This window comes from Sciurus vulgaris (assembly GCF_902686455.1).
Source record: "Sciurus vulgaris genome assembly, chromosome: 11".
Lineage (NCBI taxonomy): Eukaryota > Metazoa > Chordata > Mammalia > Rodentia > Sciuridae > Sciurus > Sciurus vulgaris.
The window spans coordinates 99,350,498-99,373,045 of NC_136472.1; the positions used below are offsets into that span (position 1 = coordinate 99,350,498).

General features: G+C 32.8%; 1 protein-coding gene and 1 pseudogene across 5 annotated transcripts in view; both read left to right on the forward strand.

The window, feature by feature from the left end:
* The window catches only part of DYNC2H1 (dynein cytoplasmic 2 heavy chain 1), a 344,715-nt gene that overhangs the window by 314,591 nt on the left and 7,576 nt on the right, over nucleotides 1-22,548 (forward strand). For all 4 annotated transcript variants that reach the window (XM_079101898.1, XM_079101901.1, XM_079101899.1 and 1 more), the window contains 3 exons: nucleotides 1,590-1,699; nucleotides 2,749-2,830; nucleotides 19,806-19,922. In XM_079101898.1, coding sequence (XP_078958024.1) covers nucleotides 1,590-1,699; nucleotides 2,749-2,830; nucleotides 19,806-19,922 — 309 coding nt within the window. The remainder of the gene's footprint in view (nucleotides 1-1,589; nucleotides 1,700-2,748; nucleotides 2,831-19,805; nucleotides 19,923-22,548) is intronic.
* On the forward strand, nucleotides 14,567-19,398 carry LOC306641018 (checkpoint protein HUS1-like; annotated as a pseudogene). The gene has a single exon. The product of its transcript is annotated as a checkpoint protein HUS1-like (transcript).

Genomic DNA, 22,548 nt, shown 5'->3' on the forward strand with positions numbered 1-22,548 from the left:
TCATGCATGTACATAGGGTAATGACCTCTGTCTCATTTTACCATTTTTCATACCTCCCCTCACTCCCATTTCCCTCTACATAATATAATGTTCCTCCGTTCTTCTCTCACCCTCCACCTCCCCACCCCATTTATATATCATCATCATCTTATGAGGGAAAACATTTGGCCATTGTTTTTTTGGGATTGGCTTATTTCACTTAGCATGATATTCTCCAATTCCATTCATTTATCTGCAACTGCATAATTTTATTATGGCTGAATAATATTCCATTGTGTATGTATACCACAGTTTCTTTATCCATTCATCTTACTCCTTGGTTTCTACCCAAAGGACTTAAAATTAGCATACTACAGTAACGAAGCCACATCATGTTTATAGCAGCTCAATTCACAATAGCTAGATTGTGAAACCAACCTAGATGCCCTTCAACAGATGACTGGATAAAGAAACTGTCAAACATTCTCTATGCTGATGTGTACTATTGCAGGTAACTGTATAGAATGTTTTATAAAATGGCAGATAAATAGAAAAGACTACTTTAAAATACCCATTGAAAAAAGAATTATTCTTGGACATTACCTTCCACTTTAATGCTTGATTCAAAAGGTAATAAATTTACTATCAAATCTGGATCTGGAACTGCAACTCTAATTCAGTTTGTAATGTCAAAACATAAAGATCCTGAGGACTCTTACAGACCTGAATGCTCAATGTCTACTGAGCATACTCAAGAAATAAGTCATCAGTAGAAGTGGTGGCCCAAACTGAAATATATATATTCTCATATACATAAATATATACTTCTATATATAAAATTAATTTTCACAAAGGACTTAAAATCAGCATACTACAGTAACACAGCCACATCAATATTTATAGCAACTTAATTCACAATAGCTAGATTGTGAAACCAACCTAGATGCCCTTCAACATTTAAACAATAAAGAAACTGTGGTATACATACTCCGTGGAATATTATTCAGCCATAAAGAAAAAATAATATGGCATTTGCAAGTAAATGGATGGAGCTGGAGAATATCGTGCTAAGTGAAATAAGCCAATCCAAAAGAAACAAAGGCTAAATGTCTTCCCTGATAAGTAGATGATGATACATAATGTTGGTTGGGAGGTGGGGGGTAAGAGAGGAAAGGAGGAACTTTGGATTATGTAGAGGAAAATGAGAGGGGGGGAAGGGGGAGGGGTATGGAGATGATGGAATGAGACAGACTATTACTCTACATGTATGATTACACGAACAGTATGACTCTACATTGTGTACAACCATAGAAATGAAAAATTGTACCCCATTTGTGTACAATGAATCAAAATGCAGTCTGTAAAAATAAAAAAAATTTAAAAAGAAATTTTTAGATTTTTACTAGCAAAAGACTTTACAAGGATGGATATTATGTCAAATTACTATGTTAGGCTTTACTATATAAAGTCAAAATTCTATTTTTTTTCTAGACACCATTTCAGAGAATTTGGAAACTGCATGACTGTCTCATTGAAAATGATTTATGCATAATTCTTTAACTGATTTTTAAGAATATATGTATATATTTATTTCCTCCCTTCTCCTCTAGAACTGGGTAGATAAAGCTGAAAAGCAGACCCTTCTTTCTGACACACTTGATCTATCAGAACTCTTCCATCCAGACACATTTCTTAATGCTCTTCGCCAGGAAACTGCAAGGTAATTAAAAGTAAAATGCTTTACCTACTTGTTCCTGAGGGTAGATTTTGTTTTAGTTAGTTCTGATCACATTGCCTTGATATTATTAAATTCATAATTTTAATATTATCAAATTTTTTGAGAAATTTATTGTTGAAAACCATAGTTATGTTATTCTCTTAATACTTTATTTTTTAAAACTCTTTAAGTTTAAAAAAATGATTGCTTTTAATTATGTATTTATTAGAATTGAAAAAGGTGAAATTTCACTTAAAAATTTAGTCATTTATCTAGACTTGTCCATTATGAAGTTATTTAAAATTTACATTTCACATGTCACATGGAAATTTAAACAATTTAAAGTTAAGACTAAAAAATTATTTTCTCTCACATTAGCCACATTCAAAATGCTTGATATCTAAATATGGCTACCATTTTGGACTGCATGAAAACATTTAATCTTTATAAAAAATTCTGCTGACCAACAGTGACTAGCCTTCATGGTGGAGAAAAGGACCTTATAGTTAAGATCAAGTTGATTTTCGTACCAGATTCTGATTACTTATAAATTTTTAACAAGTTAGAATGTAATGAAATACCACAAATAGTACTAAAAATATATTGAATAAACAGTTGCTTAGTTACTCGGGGAGATTTCAGTTTGTACTGCCTCAAGATAATATAAATATTAATATTTTAGTTTTGCTAATAAGCATTCATTGAACACTTATTTTGGGCAGTAGTCCAAATGGAGGATATAAAAATGAAATGCCATGTACTTAAGGAATTCATAACCTTAAAGAAAGACTGATATAGAAACAGTTAAATTTTAAAACATGGGTATAAAATCTGAGATATTACTCATAAGACATCTTAATTTGCACATTGTAAATATTTCAGTTTAAAATAATAAGACTATCTTCTGTTACTTATTAATTCCCTGAGTATTTGGGGTTGGGAGTTGGTTCTAGGGATTGAACCTTGGGACTCACACATGCTAAATACACTATCCCTGAACTATACCCCCAATTCCCCTGATAACTGTGACTTTTGATGCTTTACTTTTTTAGGGCAATGGGTCATTCTGTGGATAGTCTTAAATTTGTAGCCTCATGGAAAGGCCGACTTCAAGAAGCAAAGCTGCAAATTAAGGTACTAATTTTAGATATTCTTCTGTTTGAGAATATGAAATCCCTATCTCAAAGTCATCTATCTTTATAGTTGTAATACCAGCAAAGATAGATTGTATTACCTATATAATACAATCAAATTTAAAAGTTAGCATGAAATAGCTTATAATATAAAATTCAAAAAAATCTACTTATATGCTATTAAAAATCTGCATCTAAATCATTACCACATAATTTGAGAAAAGGAAAATTACATAAAGAACTGAATCATGCAAAGGTTAATTGTGTTCATATTTAGTTTGAGTCTACTTTAAAAATTCCTAACTTTACTCTATAGCAGCCCAACCTTGGCATCCATCTGGTCTTTGCAGACAACACTCCAACTAACAGTACTTCCCATCTCATCTTACCTCATACTGGGGAGAAAAAAAGCTGATTATTATTTGAAGTAGCTTTAGTCTTAGTCCACTGTAACTGGCAGCTTGGTGAACAGCACAATAAGAGAAAGGGTTTAACAACCCTCAGCCCTTGCTCTTGTGCTCAGTATAGTTCAAGAAATGGAAAGAAAGACAGTTGGCTATAGATAGTGGCCATCTATTCTTGAACTATTTTGACCAACTTAGTGGAAACAATTCTGTAATTTTTCTTTAAAAGTCTTTTTTCTTTTTCATTTTTGTGTGTTTTGCTGTGCTGATTGGTTCATGGACATGTGTGTGTGTGTATGTGTGTGTATAATATACATATGACATATATACATTTGTATATATAATATATATCTATTATATATATGTATACATATGTATGTGTGTGTGTGTATGTGTATTTGTTTCTTTGTCTCATTTTTAAAATATTTTAATTGTAGTTCTTTTTTCCCTTGCCTTATATTTTGAGGCTCAGGGTTTTTGATTAGTATATTTTGGTTTGGTTTTATATTGTTTTTCATTTACTGGTTTCTCTTGTTTCTCTTTTCTTCTGCTAACAGCCAAATTCCATTCTGTCTTCAACTCTTCCTTTGTTACTTCTATTTTCTTTCCTCCTTCCTTATAACTATCACATCCTACATCTCTTCTGCAGTCTCTGTTCACCTTTTGAAATTGTAAACTTTTCTACCTTTCTATCACATTTTCTTTTCTATTAACTGTATTCTTACCATCTTTTAGCACTAATTGGTTTATATAATGCCTGCCCCCACCATTGATGCTTTTGCTGTGCATTCCATAGTTAACACCTATTGTTTGATTTAAAACCATATATAATACATGGTTACTTGTTTTTGCTGTTGCCAGTTGCTAGCCCTACCATTTCTGTTTTTTGTGGCAATTAACATTGTAGAAGTTATAATAGAAATCAAATATTTAGTTTAATACTATACATTGTTTGCATTGGTTGTTGCTCTTGTTTGTTTTCCATTGTTCTGTGAGGTACTGGGAACCTACAAGAGCACTACAAGTTCACAGGGTAGAAACTGCTGCTGAAGAGAACTGAACCAAAAGATGGTATACCTTGCTCCACACATAGATTAATGGTGGTCGATCTACAGCTATACTTTACTGCAAAGAATAGGAGAGACAAAAACCCAAACTAACAACCAGGCCCCAAGTAGAAATGGCTAGGACTGGGCCCCCAGCTCTAACCTATGGACACTATACCTACAAGGGGGCGGAGAATCTCAATCCAGATCTCTCTTAGGACACTTTGGCAAGTGAAGACTGGACCCTAAAAATGCCCACACATAAGAGTGCAAGAAAAATCCCAACAGGTGCCTAAAACCCAACACATGAATATAAGAAATATGAAAAAGCAAGCTAACACAACACCTCCTACAGGTCATAACTCACCAGCAAATCACCTTCAAAATATTGATGAAATACCAGATAAGGAATTCAAAGAATAATTTTTAAAGTGATCAATAAATTCCAAGAGAACATGGGAAACCAGCAGAATCAATTAAGGAAGTCAGCACAGACTATGAATGAAAAATTCAATAATTAGATAGAACATTGAAATCTTGGAAATGAAAGACAATAAATCAAATAAAATGTTCAATTGAAAGTCTCTTTAATAGAACAGACCATGTTAAAGACAGAATATCAGACCTGGAAGACAAAGTGGCCAGCCTTGAACATTCAGACAAGTAATCATAATCAGAATATACAAGAACTCTGGGACAACATGAAGAGACAAATTTAAGAAGCATTGGAATAAATAATAAATAAATAAATGTAATTCATCACATAAACAAGGCCATCATTTAGTAATCTCAATAGATGCAGAGAAGGCCTTCAACAAAATTCAGCACCCATTCATGATAAAAACACCTAAGATAACTAAGGCATAGAAGGAACCTGCCTCAACATCATAAAGGCTATATATGAGAATTCCAAAGCCAACCTCATAGTAAATAGAGAAAAACCGAAGGCATTTCCTTTAAAGTCTTAGACAAGACAAGGATGTCCACTCATTCTTACCATTCCTATTTAATATAGTGCTAGAAATTCTAACCAGAGCAATTAAGCAAGAGAAGGAAATAAAAGGGATAAAATAGGAAAGGAAGAAGTCAAATTACCACTGTTTGCAGATATGATCCTATACCTAGAAGATAAAAATCCACCAAAAGACTGATGATGGAGTTATAAACAAATTTGGCAAAGTAGCAGGTTACAAAAAATCAACATACAAAAATCAATAACTTTCCTATATATCAATAACGAATCTGCTGAGAAAGAAATCAGTAAAATAATTCCATTTCCAAAAGGCTTTTTAAAAAGTATGTAAGGAATAAATCTAACCAAGAGGGTTTCTAGTTCCTTATAGAACTAGAAACAAGTCCTAAAATTCATTTGAAAGCATGAAAGACCCAGAATAGTCAAAGCAATTTTAAGCTAAAAAAGCAATGCTGAAGGTATCACAATATCTGATTGAAAATTGTACTACAGAGCTATAGTAACAAAAACTGCATGGTACTGGCATAAAAACAGATACATAGATTAATGATACAGAACAGACACAGAGACAAACCCACACAGATACAGTTATCTGATCCTTTACAACGGTGCCAGGATAATTGATTATTCATATGTAGAATAATGAAATTGGACCCTTATCTCTAATTCTGCCCACAATTGCCTCCATATATGTGTCATGTCAAAATACATTCTACAGTCATGTATAATTAATAAGGACAAATAAAATTTTAAAAAAAGAATATATGAATACAATGAAGTTTTATTCAGCCATAAAAATGACTGAAATTATGTCATTTGCAGGAAAATGGATAGAACTAGAGACCCATCATTTTAAGTGAAATAAGCCAAACTCAGAAGGTTAAGGGTCATATGTTTTATATGTGGAAGCTAGAGAGGAAAAAGGAAAACAAGGGAAGGGGTGGATCCCATAAATATCACAGGGAGATCAGGGAGGAAAGGGACCAAGGGGTGGTAAGTGGAGAGGGAGGAGGAAAGTGCTAGGGAGTGATATTGGCTAAATTGTCTTGTTATATTGTGCACATGTATGAATATATAATAATAAATCCCATCAACATGTATGACTATAAGGCACCAATAAAAAATGTGGAAAAAAAATAAAGTGAATATACCCTTCAACCTAGCAGCTTCATCTCTGTACCCAGAGAAACTAGCAAATGTGCATAGAGTCACAAACCAAAATGTTTATTGCAGTAATGGTGAACAACTAGAAATTACATAAATATTCAAAGCAGAAAATGAATAATTTGTTATTTATTAATAAAATGAAATATTGTACCCCTGTTACAAATGAAAGAACAAAATGAATACACCTTAAAATCAATGATGAAGTAAAAAAAATAGTTTGCAAATAGTAAAGGCACATTTATATGCCTTTCACTTAGTAACTGTTAATATTCAAAAAGTTTATCTTACCCTTTATATGCAGTTTGAAAACATGAAAAACAATATTATTGTTTATGTTTACTTATATTTAGCAATTATGTACTGCAAAATTTAGGACAATGACTAGGTTGGATGAGAAGGAAATAGAATAGGAAAGGTAAAGTATATACAGAACATATCAACTACATCTGTTATAGTTTATTTGCTTAGAAATGTGAAATAAAAGTGGCTGTATTAAGGTCTAATAAAACTGATGCGAATATGTAGGTTTAAATTTCTTAAGATTTCATATGTTCAAAATATTTTTGATAGGATGCTTCAGACATGTAAAGCCAAATCAAAACTTACTAAAAACTCATGCTTTAATGTGAAGACAATCAAATTCAAATGAAATTTCAGTTCAAATGAGAAGCATTTAAGAAAGTCAGTATCATACATGAAATATGGCTTTCTGTTTTTAGTGAACAAAGACACTACGTTTCTATTGCTAACTGTTATTGAAATGAGAAACCAAGAGTAGAATATCTGAATAGCCCTTTTAAAATAGATTGGGACCATGGTACTTATTTGAAATATACTTTGTGGTTGACCTAATGTACATTATCCCTCAATAAGAGTTTTTGAAACTATAAACAAAAACGAATGTCTTTTTATAAGCTTAGTTTTGTAATTCCTCCATGTTTTCAAATGTTTTGATCAGAGGTTCAAGTATATATACCATTATAAATACAAAATGATTTTTGGTTTAATGATTTTATTCTTTTCCTATTTGGTTAAATTTAAAGCTATACATTTACAAGTAACAAAAGAATAATTAGAGGAAATATTATGACTGAAGATGCACATTTATATGCCTTTCCCTTAGTAACTTTATATTCAAATAGCTTATATGCATGATGATCAGGAGATAGCCTTAACAATGTGATTCTTTTACTATAATATAAACAAATAAGCTTTAGCCTCCATCATTATTTCTTTGCATTCAGCATTTCTGTGCTGGTCAAGCACAGTAAGGCACTAAAGTCCAAAATAGACTTCTATCAAATTTATAGCAAAAATTATGAACTATGCCCCATAGTTTAATTGTTAAGTATAACTAGAAACTTCATGCTTTGTCATTTAATAGAGGTGAATAAACAGTGAAAGAACAATGTTGTTAAAAATGAAAGTGCAGTGGTGGCACACTCCCGTAATCCCAATGGTTCGGGAGACCAAGGCAGGAGGACCTTTTTTTTTTTTTTTTTTTGGTGGTACTGGGGATCGAACCCAGGACCTTGTGCTTGCAAGGGAAGCACTCTACCAACTGAGCTATCTCCCCAGCCCAGGAGGGCCTTGAGTTCAAGCAAGACATAAGCAACTCAGTGAGGCCCTATCTCTAAATAAAATACCAAAAATAGGGCTGGGGACGAGGCTCAGTGATTGAGTGCCCCTGAGTTTAATCCCTGGTACCCCTCCATCCCCCACCAAAAAAAAAATTAAGTATGCTCTCTTTGATGTATAAATGAAATGATAGAATAGACTCAATTATCTAGAATAAATTGAAAAATTTTTGCAAAATTAAATATTATAGACAAATGTCTTAAAATTTCAGTTTAAACCTTTATTTTGTTTCACTTAAATAAAATGCATAAATATATGAAATAATTTTAGGTGTCTAAAAATTAGAAGATAATGTAGGTTAAACAATAAATATCTTCATGCTCAAAACACTAGAAAAAATAGGGATAGTGGGAACATTCCTTAACATTGTAAACGCCATCTATGCTAAGCCCATGGCTAATATCATTCTAAATGGTGAAAAACTGAAAGCATTCCCCCTAAAAACTGGAACAAGGCAGGGATGCCCTTTTTCACCACTCCTATTCAATATCGTTCTTGAGACTCTAGCCAGAGCAATTAGACAGACCAAGGAAATTAAAGGAATACGAATAGGAAAAGAAGAACTCAAACTATCCCTATTTGCGGATGATATGATTATATACTTAGAGGAACCAGGAAATTCCACCAGAAAACTGTTAGAACTCATAAGTGAATTCAGTAAAGTGGCAGGTTACAAGATCAATGCTCATAAATCCAATGCATTTTTATACATAAGTGAGGAATCCTCAGAAAGAGAAATTAGGAAAATCACCCCATTCACCATAGCATCGAAAAAAATAAAATACTTGGGAATCAATCTCACAAAAGAGGTAAAAGACCTCTACAATGAGAACTACAGAACACTAAAGAAAGAAATCGAAGAAAACCTTAGAAGATGGAAAGATCTCCCATGTTCTTGGATAGGCCGAATTAATATTGTCAAAATGGCCATACTTCCAAAAGTGCTATACAGATTCAATGCAATCCCAATTAAAATCCCAATGATGTACCTTACAGAAATAGAGCAAGCAATCATGAAATTCATCTGGAAGAATAAGAAACCCAGAATAGCTAAAGCAATCCTTCGCAGGAAAAATGAAGCAGGGGGTATCGCAATACCCGAACTTCAACTTTATTACAAAGCAATAGTAACAAAGACGGCATGGTACTGGTACCAAAATAGACAGGTAGATCAATGGTACAGAATAGAGGACACGGACACAAACCCAAATAAATACAACTTTCTAATACTAGACAAAGGTGCCAAAAATATGCAATGGAGAAAAGATAGCCTCTTCAACAATTGGTGCTGGGAGAATTGGAAATCCATATGCAACAGAATGAAACTAAACCCATATCTCTCACCCTGCACAAAACTCAACTCAAAATGGATTAAGGACCTTGGAATCAGACCAGAGACTCTGCAGATTATAGAAGAAAAAGTAGGTCCCGATCTTCAACATGTCGGGCTAGGACCAGACTTCCTCAACAGGACTCCCATAGCACAAGAAATAAAAGCAAGAATCAATAACTGGGATAGATTCAAACTAAAAAGCTTTCTCTCAGCAAAGGAAACTATCAGTAATGTGAAGAAAGAGCCTACAGAGTGGGAGAATATCTTTGCCAATCATACTTCAGATAGAGCACTAATCTCCAGAATCTATAAAGAACTCAAAAAACTCTACACCAAGAATACAAATAATCCAATCGACAAATGGGCTAAGGAAATGAACAGACACTTCACAGAAGAAGATGTACAAGCAATCAATAAACATATGGAAAATATGTTCAACATCTCTAGTAATAAGAGAAATGCAAATCAAAACCACCCTAAGATTCCATCTCACCCCAATTAGAATGGCGATTATCAAAAATACAAGCAACAGGTGTTGGCGAGGATGTGGGGAGAAAGGTACACTCATACATTGCTGGTGGGGCTGCAAATTAGTGCAGCCACTCTGGAAAGCAGTGTGGAGATTCCTTAGAAAACTTGGAATGGACCCTCCATTTGACCCAGCTATCCCACTCCTTGGCCTATACCCAAAGGATCTAAAATCAGCATACTACAGAGATACAGCCACATCAATGTTCATAGCTGCTCAATTCACAATAGCCAGACTATGGAACCAACCTAGATGCCCTTCAATTGACGAGTGGATAAAGAAACTGTGGTATATATACACAATGGAATATTACTCAGCCATAAAGAATGACAAAATTATGGCATTTGCAGGCAAATGGATGAAATTGGAGAATATCATGCTAAGTGAGATAAGCCAATCTCAAAAAGACAAGGGACGAATGATATCGCTAATAAGTGGAGGATGACACATAATGGGGGGGAGGGAAGGGTTAGTGTTAGGGTTAGAGTTAGGGTTAGGGAGGGGGGCAAGTATGGAGGAAGAAAGTACTGTATAGAGGATAAAGAGGGATGGGAGGGGTGGGGGGAAGGGGAAAAAATAACAGAATGAATCAAACAACATTATTGTATGTGGATTTATGATTACACAAATGGTATGCCTTTGCGCCATGTACAAAGAGAGAGGCAACATGTATCCCATTTGTTTACAATAAAATAAAATAAAATAAAAAAACAAAACAAAAAAAAAAAAACTAAATGTTACTGAACATTTATGTCTCAGGTGATTTTCCAAGTATTTTAAATATATTATTATATAGGAATTTTTATTTACCATTCATGTTTTACTTGTATGTGGAGAGATGATTGCTAATGTTGAGACTCCTAAATTCTCTCTAGCTTCTTTACTCCTTTCTCAGGGAATGAATTCTTTTACTTGGGTATGGTTTTGAAGAACCCAGGACCTAATACTGCCTCTTCTTTATGCTTTTCTTTTGGGTGTAGACATAATGCTCTTCTTCAAGGAGTCCTTGTTTAGGGTGGCATGTTCTTTGGCTCAGCACTATTGTGGTTAAAACTTAAGCTTTTTAATCTTTGCATTTAATATTAGGAAGACCGTGTACCTAGAGAACTATTAAAATCTGCTATCTTTTTTAGTCATGAAGGTAGTGTTTTGGGCCTATATGCTTTTACTTTTTCCTCTAATGCAGAACTCCATTTGATACAAGACTACAATTTATTAATCCCATTCTAATACCTGCTATATAATAGTTTCATTTCCATAATTGAGGTAGATAATATTTTTGTTGTATTTTATTGATGAAGAAACAGAAAATTTGAGCACTCAGATCCCAAAGACTGTATATTAACAATGGAGCCATACTTTGCGTTTTCTGGACCTAGTCACAGAAATATAATTAGAAATTCAGTGGCTGATGTAGAATACAACCTTTAATATTTAGAGTCATACTGAAACATTCTTATAGTCTAAGAATAACTTTCATTTTTTCTCTCTGTGGGATTCAAGTGATTGGTTTAATGGTTGCAATTAAAAGAAACTAACTCCATTCCTTTGTGTCTATACCAAATTTTCTTCATCCATTAGTCCACTTATTGACATTTAGGTTGATTTTGTATATTGGCTGTTGTGAATAGTGCTGCAATAAACGTGGGAAAACATGGAAGTACAGTTGTCCTTTTGACCGGTTGATTTCATTTATTTTGTGAATACACCCAGTGTTGGGATTGTTGCATTTGAATGTAGGATAGTCCTAGTTTTGGATTTTTGAGGAATCTCTAAACTGTTTTGCATAATGATTGTATTAATTTAAATTCCCATCAATAATGTATATGAGTTTCTCTTTCTCTACATGAGAAATAATAAATTTTGGTGTTGTATTGCACAGCAAGGTGAATATAAAAATAATGCATTATATATCTCAGAATAGGGGAAAGGACTTAAAATGTACTTACCATAAAGAAATGACAAAAATTTGAGGTGTAGATAAGCTAATTACCCTGAGTTAATCACTACTTGATGTGTATATGAATCGAAAATCGCTTTTACCTCAAATATGTAAAATATTACATATCAAAATATCTTTTAAAATTAAATAACCTTCAGAAAAAGATTATTTTCCTTTAAACATATGGGCTAACTCACATCAAAGGAAAAACTGATAAGGCAAGCTTCAAAAAGGACATGAGACAGTGACTTAAGTTTTAATGGCAAGCTCTAAAGAGCATTTTCTTCAGAGTACACCATAAGACTGAGTCAGCTCCATTAAACACTTCTGTCCATCCATGCAAGATTCAAATTCTTCACTTGGATACTGTCCCTTTCCTACATTAGTAAGAAGAGGACAGTTTAGCTAAGAGTCCTATGAGTGCTGCACCAGTGGAGGAGGAGTAATTCCATGAATAGAATCTAGACCAGAAACTGTCACCAGAAGAATGGGTTCTTCACATACAAAACCAGTAGCAACACATTTTACAAACACCAATAGAGGTAATACAGGCAGCTTCTCCTGCTATTGTAGCTGGCAAAAAATGTTCCAAAAAAACCATTAATACTTGTATATACGAGATATACATGTGACTTAGGAGAACATTATAATTCTGTTACACAGTTGGTGAACCCAGCTACTGAAAATTGCAGCTAGTTAACAAAATATTACACAATTATGTTTTAGTACAGTGTGCCAATCTGAGTATTCCTACCAAGTGCTAGATTGTTCTAAATGCTACTCAACTACCTTACATCAGTTTTATGAATAAGCTTACTGCCAGGCTTTTTAGAAATACATCAGAGATAAACTTTAGCCAGTGTCCATTAGTGGTGTTTTTAAAACATATAAATTGATTGTGAATATCACTTATAGACCAAGATGGTACCTATTCACTGATACATTTTTATCATTTTTATTTATATAACATCCTGAATATTTTTTTCTGTTTTCAAATAAATTTTTAAATGTTTAGAAATTTTAAACTTTTTAAATGTTTTAAAAGTTCACCCCACTTAAGAAAGAAAAAGCAAGCTCCACTATAACACCCTTCTTTAGAAACCTCAAACTTAGTTTTAACAATTGCTTTGTTTCTCTTTTTACTCTTTTACTATATTTTTAAATCAAGAAACTGTACATATAAGCTTTTAAATTTGTTTTTAAATAGCGTATTTGGAGCCACAGAATGGGAAAAGATACTTGAAGTTATGTATCTATAAGGGACTTATACCTAGAATCTATAAATAACTCATAACTAATTACTAAAACAAAGATGAGCAAAGCATCAGGATATAAATTTCTCCAAAAAAGATACACAAATTGCCAGTAAGCACATAAAAAGATGTTCAATATCATAAGGTATCAAGGAAATTAAAATCTAAACCAGTCATACCATTTCATACTAAGATGGCTATAATCAAAAACATACATGCTGGGAAGAATGTGGCAAAGCTGAACCCTTCATGTGCCCTGGTGGAAATGTGAAATATCTTTTGCCAAGGGTAGGGCAAAAGAAATTAATGGGGTGAGAACTTTAGTGTATGAAGTTTCTTTGGGGATGAAGAAATTGTTCTAAAATTGAGTACAATGATGGTTACAAAACTGAGTATACTGAAACTCATTTAATATTTAGAAAGTTTTTATGTCTTAATAATTAATGGCAATGATGATGTTATATAAAAAGTTTATTTTGAAAAAATTGACAGTTACTTTTGGACTCAGAAGCTTCAGTAGTTGTATGGGAAAAACTGGATAGGTTGCTTAAAGTATATGATGCACTGTTTGACATTTTAAAGATATAAACCAACCTAACTGTTACAGCCAGTTTTTTTTTTTTTTTTACTGATTGAATTATATTAGAAATCGCATTTTCTTTTTCCTCGTTTAAAAATCATGACCTTTTACTATTTGTCAGTGGTTTCAAATCTGCAAATATCAATGAAGTCATATTTTCTTACTTTTATCATTCATTAGAGCATTAAGTCTTTTTGTGTGCTAGCATTAAAATGTCACCAACATATTTTTTTTTTTTTTTTGGTTAACAGTTTTGCTTAATTGTTGATAGTTATAATAAATGTACAAATTTAACTCAGTCATGAGATGTAGTATTTAGATAACCATACCCACATAGAAAATTAGCTTTCATAACTATGAGAACAATCTATTTAAAATTTTATATTAATGAATATTTTTACTCTAGTAAATTTTACTTCCATTTCTTCAGGTTATATAATGAAATATAGACTTTTGACATTCTGTTTTAGTTTCTAAAAACAAAAATGTCTTTACATTCCACAAATCCTAAAATTTTAATGTATTTTTGGCTTTAAAAAATAAAGCTTAAATTTTAGGTTTATTTTTGATGTATGTAAAAGTCAAATATTGGAATACAGAAGTGCTATTAAAGGTGGAACAATTTTATAATGTATTCAACAGATATTTATTGAGACACAGTAAACTCAAAATATAATGTTAAACTATAATTTACAACTGTGAAGATGGTTTCAATTTCTCTTTCATTATTTGGTAAAGTTAGAATAGGCCATTTTGTTATGGGAATTATAGTAATATTCCTTGTACCTCATTCATTGCTTCAGTTATTCATTCAATAAATATATGCATTTTAGAATACACTATGAGCTAATTCATCAGAAATAGATAAAAAAGACATTACTTAAGCTTATTTTCTATTGGGGAGACCTACTGGAAAAGATGGATGTTAAAAATTATTACATTAAATGGGAACGTATCTCAGTTTATAGGAATCAATAAAATATTCTATGAGGAAATATGGTTTAAATTGTTATCTGTAGAAGAAGACAAGAAATGTTGATAAGAATGAAGTGTTCATAAATTCCTCAATAAGACTCCTAAAGGGCAAGAAGTAAAATCAAGAATCAATAAATGCGACATTATCAAACTAAAAAGCTTCACAGCAAAAGAAACAATCAAGAACGTGAGCAAAGAGCCTACGGAATGGGAGAAATCCTTTGCCATCCGCACATCAGGAATAGCATTAATCTCCAAGATATACAAGAAACTTAACACACATACATACAAAAAAAAAACCCAGTCAATAAATAGGCAAAGGAACTGAATAGACATTTCACAAAAGAATATGATAGGTCCACAAATATATGAAAAAATGTTCAACATCTCTAGCAATTAGAGAAATACAAATGAAAGCTACACTGAGAATTCACCTTACTCCAGAGTGGCAACAATCAAGAACCTAAGTAACAATAAATGGTGGTGAGGATGTGTACACTCATACACTGCTGGTAGAACTACAAATTGGTACAACCACTCTGAAAAGCAGTGGAAGATGTCTCAGAAAACCTGGAATGGAAATCACCATTTGACCCAGCTATCCCACTCCTCTGTCTATACTCAAAGGACTTATAATCAGCATACTACAGTGACACAGCCACATCAATATTTATAGCAGCTCAATTCACAATAGCTAAACTATGAAACCAACTTAGGTGTCCAAGAGATGAATGGATAAAGAAAATGTGACATATATACACAATGGAATATTGCTCAGCCATAAAGAAGAATGAAATTGTGGCATTTGCTGGTAAATGGATGGAACTGGAGAATACCCTGCTAAGTGAAATAAGCCAATCCCCCCCAAAACAAAGGCTGAATGTTCTCTCTGATATGCAGATGCTAACAATAAGGTGGGAGAGGGAAGAATAGAATTTCATTGAATTACACAGAGGGGAGTAAAGGGAAGAGAGGGAGAATTGGAATAAAAAAGACAGTCGAATGAATCGGATATCTTTCCTATCCTCATATATGAATACATGACCAGTGTAACTCCATATCATGTACAATCACAAGAGTGGGAAGTTATACTCCACATATGCATAATATGTCAAAATACATTTTGTCATGTATAACTAACAAAAAGGAACAAATAAAAAAATCGTATTCAGAGCAGAAGGAATATTTGAGGAAATCTAGAGGGGAGAGATCATGTGCATTCAAGACCCTAGCTGAAACCAAGAAAGATCAGAGTACACTGTAGAGAAGAGAAAAACTGATACTACAAAGTTCGGTGATGCCAAAGTTTAACTTTTTTTTCAAAATTAACCTAAGGACAGTAGAAATCTGTCAAAGGATTTTAAAATGCAAAGAATGACTTGATCAGATTTGTTTTTGAAAGATTTACCACACACAACATATTAAGATTGAATCATGAAGAAATAGGAAGCTTGAAGAGAACAATAACAGGTAATAAAACTTAATCAGTAATAAAAAGCTTCCCAAGTAAAATCCTAGGACCAAAAGACTTCGCTGATGAATATTAAAAAAATGAATACCAATTCTCAAGTTACTCCAAACAATGGAAAAAGAAAACATTCTTCTAAACACATTCTGAGGCTTTTAGTATCTGTGATACTAAAAGTAAAAGACACTCTAAAAGCGGGGAGGGGCAATATTTTTGATGAATAGGTGGGAAAAAAAGATCCTCAAAAAAATACTAGTAAATTGGAATGAAGTTTCGTGCCAAGATCATGGATGCTGCCTGCCTGAATCTGTTCAGGAGAGTCAGGAACATGATAGCCAAGCTTGCCAAAACCTGTGCCCTTTGCATCAGCCCTGATAAGCTGAACTTCATACTTTCTGACAAGCTGGCCAATGGAAGGGTGAGCATGTGGTGTGAACTGGAGCAGGAGAACTTTTTCAGTGAATTTCAAATGGAGAGTGTCATGGCAAAAAACAATGAGATCTATTTAGAACTAATAACAGAAAACTTATCTCGAGCTTTGAAAACTGCCCAGAATGCCAGAACCTTGAAAATCAAGCTAATAAACACTCTCCCTGCCTCACAGTCTCTGTAGAGCTGTTATCTGTGTCAAACATGACATCCCCATAAAGGTTATTCCTAGAAAATTGTGGAAGACTTTACAAGAACCCTAAGTCCCAGATTCTGACATGAGTATTTGCCAGTCTTGAAGACTATGAGGAGTGTTGTGGAAAAAATGAAAAACAGCAGTCATCTTGTTATTGAAGCAAACCTAAATGGAGAATTGAACTTGAAGATAGAAACTGAATTAGTATGTGTTACAACTCATTTTAAAGATCTTGGAAATCCTTCATTAGCTTCTGAAAATACTTCTCAGGATAGGAACCCAGAAGAGATGGCTGGAATGCACATAGATACCAGGAAGCTCCTCCGGTTTTTTGCTGGAGAGCAAGTGAATCCTACAAAGTCCTTATGTAATATTGTGAATAACAGGATTGTTCATTTTGATTTGCTTCATGAAGATGTCTCCCTATAGTATTTCATCCAAGCATTGCCCTCACACCACCCCACCAGATTTGAGAGCCCAGATGCCTTCGTCCTGATGGGAGAGGCAGTGGAGTGAAGTGTTCTGAGTCACTTGTCTGTCCTCACAACAACACAAATCTCTACACCATGCTTATTTCTCCCTCTATGATATTTTAGCTAAAAATGAAATCAGTGCAACAGTTGGATAAACATATTTATGTTAAAAAATACGAGCAAATTGAGTCTAACAACACATTAAATGATTAAAAAGTTTATACACAGCAATCAGGGTAGAGAATGAAATCCAAATGGTATTTAAACTGGAAGAGGAATCCAAATTGTCTTTTTGTAGATGACATGATTTTCTAGAGAGAACTCCTATAACTTTACCAAAAAAATAAAAAAAGAAAGCAATAAATGAATTTAGCAAATGTGTAGGACACAAAATCAGCATATGAAAATCAGCATTGATATTTGAAATGGAAGAAAATAATCCCATTTATGATAGCTATAAAAAATAGGAATAAAATCAGTCAAAAGGTGAAAGATCTCTATAATGAAAATTATAAACATTGAATGGAAACAAAAAATGGGAAAACTTCCCATATTCGTGGATTAGAAGAATATTGTTAAAATGTCCATACTACCCCAAGTGACCTATGATTCATTGCAATGCCAATCAAAATTCCAGTGCCATTTTTCACCAAAATATATATGGAACCACACACATCTTGAGCAAAAAGAACAAAGCATTATATTACCTGACTTCAAAATATACTGCAGAGCTGTAGAAATCAAAATAGCATCATAAAAACAGTCTAATGGAACAGAATGCAGAACCCATAAGTAAGTTCAACTATAACCAACTGGTTTTCAACAAAGATACTAAGAAAATTCATTGGAAAAAGGGCAAACATTTCAAAAAGTGGTACTGGGAAAATTAGGTATCCAAAATTGAAAGAATGAAACTAGACCCCAGTCTCTCAGCAGTTATAAAATGGATTAAAGAATTAAATGTAAGACCTGAAACAATGAAATAACTAGAAGGAAACTTAATAGAAATTAGATTTTAGATAAAGCACAGGAAACTAATTCAAAAATAGATAAATGAGATTACATTAAATGAAAATGCTTCTGCACAACCAAATAAACAAGTGAAAAGACTAAAGAATGGGAGAAAACATTTGCAACTACACACCAGATAAGGTGTAGATATCTAGAATACACAGGGAACTTCAAAAACTCTATAGCAAAAAAAAAAAAAAAATTCTCCTCAAAAGGCATACAAACAGCCAGTTGATTTATTTAAAAATGCTCAACATCATTATCATCAGGGAAATGAAAATCAAAACCACAATGAGATATCACCTTCCCCAATATGACTATTATTCAAAATTTTAAAGATAAGTGCTGGCAAGGATGTGGAGTAAAAAGTCTTTGCACACTTGTTGATGGGAATATAAATTAGTATAGTCAGGGTTCCACAAAAAATTAGAAATAGACCTACCATATGATCCAGCAGTTCCACTAGTGGGTGTACAGCCAAAGAAAATGAAATTCATAGGTCAAAACAAAACACTCCCATGTTTATTACAGCACTATTTCCAGTATGCAAGAAAATGAAAGCAACCTAAGTATCCATCAAACATTGTCTATATGTGGTGCATATAGACAATGGAATACTACTTGGTCATAAAAAGAATGTTATCCTGTCATTTGTGACAATATGGAACTGGAGATCATTATATTAAGTGAAGTAAGCCTGTCATAGTAAGCCTGCATCATCTCTCTCTTTGAATTATTGTAAATTCAAAAAATTATAATTTAAACCATCAGAAGTTGAAGACCAGCTAGAGTATGTTAAAACTTGTAGGTACTATATAAGATTGATTATATTTTATACCAAATATAGACTGTGGGACTATAGATTGGCTATGAAGGCAAAATGTTGGAAGAGCTATGAATGCAAAAATACTCTACATTGTTGCCATCAGAGTAGGGTAACAGTGAAGAAACTAAAATAATGAGCACTAAGAAATATGAAACTAATTTTACCTATAGAAAAAATAGTTTCATTTTCAAAATTCAGTTTTTACCAGTTACTTTAGAGTAAGATATTTTTTATTCCTTCAACTCTGCATAACATGTTAAATTTTTTTCATTTAATCTGCTGAACTTTGTTCCATTCTGTAAAAGATGATGTTATAATTCCAAGCAGGGAACACATGTTTGCTCTCTAATTAATGTGTTTCTTTCCCCTTCTTGGAGAAAGAATGACTTCTTTTTTTTTTTTTTTTTTTTTTTTTTTTTTTTTTTTTACTTTTTGCATTATATTTCTATTAAATCTTAATACCAGGGCACCTGTGGTTATATAATTGATGACATTTGTGTTTTTTTCCTAAATTGTTTGCTAAAAGTGAGAATTCAGTCTAAAGTTCACAATGAACACTGCTCCAGATTTTATATTCTTTATTCTCCAATAAAATGCCATAAACTGGTTTCATAGTTTTAGAATACATAGCCACAATAGAAAGTATTATCTTTGTTCTTATGATACAATACCTTAACTCCTGACATTTCAGATTTTAATATATATTTTAATGACTTGTACATTTCCATGGCAGATCAGTGGCTTATTTCTGGAAGGATGCAGTTTTGATGGAAATCGACTTTCTGAAAACCAGCATGATTCTCCTAGCGTGTCATCAGTTCTCCCTTGTTTTATGGGCTGGATTTCACAGGTAATAATTTTTAACAGGCATAGTTTTTTTATTTCACCAATTAATTCTTAGATTTTATCTTTTCAATAAGATTCTCAGCTTCTGTACTTTTGATTTCTAATCTTACTTGAATTTGAACAAATTTGCTGTCAAAACACTTTATAATTTGAGATGTACAGAATATTTTAAAACCATTTGGTTTGAAAATAACAATATATTCCTTTTATGTACAGCAAAGTGGTAGGTGCTTCATGTACTTTGTATACTCCTCAAATCAATTGTGAAAAGGCAGATAATGTACCTATTTTCAAATGAGTAAATGTGTGTCCATGAAAGTTAGAGGACTTAACTGTAGTTGGGCACACCAAAAGTGACCAAATCAAGGTGTTTACTTCCATTACTATCACACCATGACCTCATATTACTGATAGGCAGGTGGAAAAAAAAAACTTCAGTTATTGAAAGAATTTTCAACAATGGAACCAGGATGCAAGCATGCCTTTAAAAGAGAATATAGTTGTAGATGAAGTTTAAGAATCCAAGTATAAACACAAGTGAACTAACTATAATCCTATACCTAAAGAGTAATGAAACTACTTCATGTATTGCTCACTACATGAAATATTAATTTTCTCATTGGGAAATATTGCATTGAATTTTCTATTATAGGTCGTATTCTAAACAAGAATCAAAAGCATCTGAATGTTTTTTTGAAAAACAAAAAAGGTATAGCTGTAGTGATAATTTAGCTATCATTCTCAGAGAGCTAGAACAGTATCCTGTGACAAGAAAGAGCATATATTATTGTATGACCTATTTTCCTCCCATCTCATATTCATTATACCTAATATTAAAGTGACTATCAGATGAAAAGAGGTTGAAAGAATATTTTTTTAATCTGTTAATTCCTAATGAGAAATTTCTACCAAAAAGTTTAAATTACAGATTTTACATTTTTTGAAAGTTTAAATTACATATTATACATTTTTTAAATACAGATTATACATTTTTTAAATCTTAGGCCTGGGTACCAAACTGAAAGTTATATGCAAAAGTAAAGTTTGGAATTTGTCAAGGGTTTGAACTACATCATGTAAAGTTGTGTATAACCTAGGTGAATTCTAATGAATCCAAATTATGTGAAGTACTTATTCTATGGCAAATAAAATCCATATAATGACTTTGATGAGGGCAAAAACAAATTGGACAGCTGTTAAGTAGGTTCACTGAAGAGAAACCCCAGCAATAAAAATAGAGCATAATAAGTGACTAGAATAAACATAGAAGAAAATGACCTGGAATAATACCTACATAATTGACCATAAACTAAAGGCAAATTAGGAAGCCAAAACCAACCTATTACTGGTTATATAAAAAGCAGTGTTACTTTATAAGACTAGGCGTTGATACCTTTGTAACATTTTATTTAAGGTGTTATATCTATCCAGTTATATTTTTCATACTTTAAAAGAACCAGTATTAGAATGAAAAATAACCATCCTGTGTAAAGAAAGGTAAAATGAATTGAGTAGTTAACCTATGAAGAGCAGGTAATATGAACTTTATCATAGCATATAATGAAAGGATTTATTGGTTCTTCCCCACCTTCCTCTCCCCAACCTTCCTTTACCATTGTAAAACCCCCTCTTTGCAGATAACCCTACTGCTTTCAGACTGTCTCTCAGCTAAGAAGGATATGAGACATATTGCTAATTGTTCCTGAACAAAAAATTTTGGTGTCAAGCAAATCTTAGTTCCTGTCCCAGTTTCCAAAAGTATGAACTAGGTGGTTTACGCAAAATTAACCTCACTGAATCAGTTTTCTCATTTGAAAATGTGAATACTGATGATTTAAGAGGACCTTGTTAAGGATTAAATAAGTTCCTATGTATATAAGTACATAGCACAGTGTCTCACACATGGTAAAGCTTAATTTATTCTATTGCCAATATTTTGAAATGTTTTAATAGTATAACAATATGTATTTCATATAGTGCTTTATAGTTAACTTACTGGTGGTTTCACTCATCATTAAATGCTTGCTGAGTTTTTATGTGTTAGATATATGCTGAACACTGGACTTACAATGATAATTTCTCCCATCAAAGTCTTCTGTTGAATAGGGGAGCAAATAATTAAGTACCACAGTTAAGATATATAAATGCAGTTACAGATGTTTATATACAAAGTGCTAAGGGAAACCTCACCTCTTCTATCTGTGAGTGGATGAGGGAAAGTCAAATGATCTTGCAGAGAGTGTGACTTGAAGTATGGTTAATGAAAGTTCAAGGACAAATTCAAAAAGTGGGCAAGGTATTCCAGATAGAACAGGCAACGGATATAAATGTGTAGAGGCAGAAAATAATTAGGTTATTCTAGGAAACACAGGTATAGTACATCAGGAGTATATATTCATTTGGAAGGCTGGTAGGGGACTTGGTCATATAGGAAGGCCAAGCCCAAGTGTGACAAGCTGAGTAGCTCTGCCCAGGAGTTCATACAACCTTTATGGTCAGTACAGAGTTTTTAAGAATTAGAATAAGAGCATAATAAGATTAAATTTCCAGTCTTAGAAAATCAGTGCATATAGATTGGCACAGAGCAAAATACAATTATATTTGGTTTTTCATAGCAATGCTGTAAGTTT